General features: G+C 63.3%; 1 protein-coding gene across 1 annotated transcript; it reads right to left on the bottom strand.

Moving 5' to 3' along the window:
• Positions 1-2,143: 2,143 nt before the first annotated feature.
• Positions 2,144-4,112, bottom strand: DERL3 (derlin 3; the record flags this gene model as incomplete). Its single annotated transcript, XM_079717740.1, has 7 exons — positions 2,144-2,225; positions 2,329-2,419; positions 2,873-3,068; positions 3,482-3,575; positions 3,683-3,756; positions 3,832-3,897; positions 4,020-4,112. 7 exons carry the CDS (start codon positions 4,110-4,112, stop codon positions 2,144-2,146), a joined length of 696 nt encoding a protein of 231 aa, XP_079573866.1.

Raw genomic sequence — 4,112 nt, 5'->3', positions numbered from 1 at the left:
GTTCCGTTTCTTCAAAGTGGTGGCATAAAAACAAGAATGGGGGAGAGCACATGTGGTCAGGACACGTGGTCGAGGCTGCGGGCAGGCCCCTCAGCCTCCTCTGCCTCATGTCCCCAGCTGGGCCTTAGCAGGGCTGTGGCTCTATTCTCAGCCCTGCAAGGCCCGTGACTCAGAGCAGTTTTGATTCCCCTTGGCCCCGGCATCCCGCCCATCTGTGCTCAGCAAGTCCTTGCAGTCCCAGAGGGATGAGAAGGTGAGGCTCAGCAGGCAGGGCTGCTTGCCCTATCAGCCACAGCCCCGCCCCCAGCCAGGAGCCTGCTTCTCTGGTCCTTGGAGAGGCCTCATCTTGTGCGGTCGTTGAGGGTGTGTTGCCAGCCCGGGTGCCCATGCCCAGCTGTTCAGCTCCAGCAGGTGTGCTCTGCTCTCGCCACACCTCCTAGCACCTCACACATAACAGGTGGACTGGGGCCCATCTCCACCCGCAGCTGATGCTGTGGCCGGGCCAGCCCCCACCTCCCTGCCGGTTGTGAGGAGTAACAGGAGAAGAGTGTGGAGCAGTACACCCAACCTGGTGCCACCTCGAAGGTGATGCAGCTCTGCATCCTCTTCTGTAATGTGGAAGGGTCCCCACTCTGCCTGGGATGTGAGACCCAGGAGGGTGGCACATGGGGACCTGCTCACTGGGCCAGGCACCGCAGGGTAACCCAGGCATAGCTACAGTCTAACTGAAGACCATGGGCCCAGACCCTGCACCTTCAGTTGCTGGCGGGACTGAGAGGCAGGACTGCTCTGCTCCCCGGAGCATGGCTGGGGCCCCATGGCACCCGGTACCCAGCCCAAGCCCCACACTGGGCAGGGGCAGAGCCCTGAGGGTTCTCGCTGTGGGATGTGGGGTGAGATGGGCCTGGCGTCTGGGCTGGGGCGGGGGTGGTGGGGGGCCTCGTGAGCACGTCCTAGGAATTTGTACTCCAGCCACTGCCCTTCATCCAGAAGTGGAACTTGCTGGACCCTAAGCAAGGAGACAGCTGGGCTTCACTGGAAGGCCTTGAACAAAGAGGAAGGCTCCAGGTCCAGCTGGCTTTGGAGACAAGTGGGCTCCACTGCTGAGGTGTGTGTTCAGGCCAGCAGGCGGTGGCCCAAGCCCCCAGCTGGTGGGTGGGATACACCCTGCCTGCCTCAGCCCACTGGCCAGGCTGGCCACCTGCCTGGGAGAGGCCCGGGGAGGGGCCTTCACATGCCACCTGCCCACCGCAGAGCCCACTGCTGCTCCAAAGGTTTCACTACAACGTCTAGGTCCATTCCATGGCGAATACTTCTGTCATCTGTGAACGTGACAGCCGGTGGCTGGAGGAGCCCTCGTGCTGGTGACGATCCAGGAATAAACCATGTGGACTGGTCATCTGATGCAAGTGAGCTGTGGGCCAGAGGAGGCTTCCGCGTCCTCAACTGAAAATGGCAGGGGCAGAGCTTCCCAGAGGTCTCTGCCTCAGCCGTTGGACTCTGCTGAGGTGACACTTAAGGCTTCGGGGTCACAGAAAGGTCCTGCCCCCTTTCTGCACCTGGCCCCTTGGGTACTTAGCCAGTTCTTTAGCTGCTTAGCTGGAAAATGAGGCAAAGCTCCCCTTGTGGGTTGCTGGTGAGGGACAGGAGGGGCCTAGAGAGGCATCAGCCTGAGGGCCCCTCGGGCAGCAGCCACCACAGACTGGGCTCAGCATGACTGGCTAGCCCAGTCCTGGCCCCGCCACCAGTATCTGACACCCCTCACTGAAGGCTGAATTGAGGCACAGTCAGGGTGGGGATGAGAGCTCAAAGCTCTGCTGGGCAATTGTGGGTAGGTTCTGGACCCTCTCTGGGCCTCCCATCCTACCACCTGCTCTTGGTCTGAGAGAGCAGGTCAGGCTTGGTGGCCCTTGGTCAAGGCCAGCAGCACCTACCCTGCATGGAAAGGTGTGGCCGGCCGAGGCAGGAGGGCCAGTGCTGTGTGTGAAGAGAATGCAGGTCATTGTTTATTCGGGTGGGCCCTGGGCATGGCCCAGCCTCCAGGACAGGTAGCTGTGCTACAAGCCGGGGTTGCGGGGGGAATGCAGGCCTGCCAGAGGCCGGGAAGATGGGCCCCTGGGGCTGGTCCTGGCCTTGGGTGGGGTCACTGCTGCAGGGGTCCTGGCTGCTCCTCAGGGAGGGGCAGGTAATTGGGGTCCTCCTCTGGGGCATCCAGTAGCAGCTTCCTGTGGGGAGGGGCCCACGCTGAGCTTCAGCCAACAGGGGTTACCCCATGGGGTAGGGAACCATCTGGGGGGGAGTAGGGAGGGCTGTCATCTCAGCACTCACAGGAAGCCAGGGGTCAGCAGCAGCCTCTTGCCGCCAGGCTGGTTGGGGAAGACATCCTCCAGGAAGTAGTAGATGTGGCCCACAACAATCCCTGTGGGAGAGCCACCAACTGCTAAAGCCACCCTCCACAGCCCAGAGCCCACGGCCAGCGCAGCCCTGAAGGCCCCAGAGCACGGGTGACCAATGTCCTACACAGACGGCCAGCCCAGGGTGGGGCCAGGATTGACCCAGAAGAGGGCAGGTCCTGGGAGGGGGTCAGGCCTGAGAACATGGGAGGAATGGGAGCCATGAAGCAGGAACCCTGACCCACCCATCCCCACCTGGGTCAGAACCTACACAAGCATCAGCAAGCAGGTGAGGCCTGAAGTAAAACCGATAGGCTGGCTTGTTTGAGGGGCTGGAAGAACAGAGTAGCCGTGAGGGCAGGAAGAGGTGGTGGGGACAGATGAGAGGTCCAGTGCAGGTGGACGGGGGGCCCTGGCCAAGCAGACCCTCAAGTCCCTGACAGCCTGCTTGGGGAAGGCTGGATGGACAGCAGGCTCACCCAGGAGGTCCACGAGGATTGAGTTGCCCAGCAGCATTGAGAAGCCCATGAGCGCCCAGGGCAGGAATGGCGCCTGGAAGGTGAGGAGGCCGAAGAAGTTGACCCTCACCCGGGGGCTGCGGCGGCTCCATACGTATACCAGCATGGCTGTGAGGGCCTGGCCCAGGAAGAAGAGGCTGCCCAGGAGCCCCAGCAGCTGGGCCAGAGTCAAGGCCTCATGCCCTGCCCAGGGCCCCTCTGACTTCCTAAACCCCTGGAACCTTCCCGCTGGCTGGTTTCCCTTCCCAATCTAAGGCCACATTGTGGCCTCCAGGGGCCACCTGATCTGCACTGCCTCTCCACCTCACCCCAGGCCCCACCACTGGTCATCCCGGCCCCAGTTCCTCCTGGATACTGGCATTCAGGGCTCAGAGCGCCGGGTACCCCACCGTGTGGCATTTTGGGTACTGCACTGGACCTAGCCCTGGCACCTGGAGCTGAGCACGCGATGCACGCTCAATACAGCCTAAGCTGGAGGAAGCGACTCTGTCCCTCTCCAACCGGCGCTCAAGCCGGGCCCCAGGGCCAGCACAGCCCGGGCCCAGAGGTTCCAGAGCCCGGGAAGGATACGATCATAAGGACACCCCCGAAGAGAAACATGAAGACGAAGTCGGCCGTGCGGCCGCGGAAGGAACCCTCCTCCAGCAGACGGCAGTAGCGAAACCTGCAGCGTCCGTATAGGAAGTGCCTCCCAGCGGAGCTCAGTTTCCCCGCTCCCGCCGTCCCCACCCCCCCCACCCCCGCCTCTCGGGCCCGCGCGGTGAAGGATACACGAAGAGCATGTTGAAGAAGAAGCTGAATCCCAGGGGCCCGAAGAAGAGGAAGTTGGTGACGAGCCTCCAGACCTGCATGGGGGCGGGCGGTCAGGCGCGGGGCGGGCGGGGCTGGGCCAGCAGGTGCAAGGGGCGGGGCAGCCTCACCTGGAACTTCCGGAACACGAGGTGCGGATTGAAGTAGAGCTGGAAGGGGCTGAGGAGCTCCAGCTGCTGCGGAACCAGGGGGCGTCAGGAGCTACCCCCCGGCGGGCGGGGGGGTGCTGGTCCAACCGTAACCATGGCAACCCCCAGGGCTGTAACCATGGCTATACCCACCCGCCCGCCCGGCTCACCACGGCGGCGGTGGTGAGGACGCAGGCTGTGGTGTAGGTCCGCGTCACCGCCGGCACCTGCAGGAACTCGGTCGCTATCCCCTGCCACGCCAT

Source organism: Hyperoodon ampullatus (genome assembly GCF_949752795.1).
Source record: "Hyperoodon ampullatus genome assembly, chromosome: 13".
In the NCBI taxonomy this organism is placed as follows: Eukaryota; Metazoa; Chordata; class Mammalia; order Artiodactyla; family Ziphiidae; genus Hyperoodon; species Hyperoodon ampullatus.
This window is presented reverse-complemented; position numbering and strand designations above follow the sequence as displayed.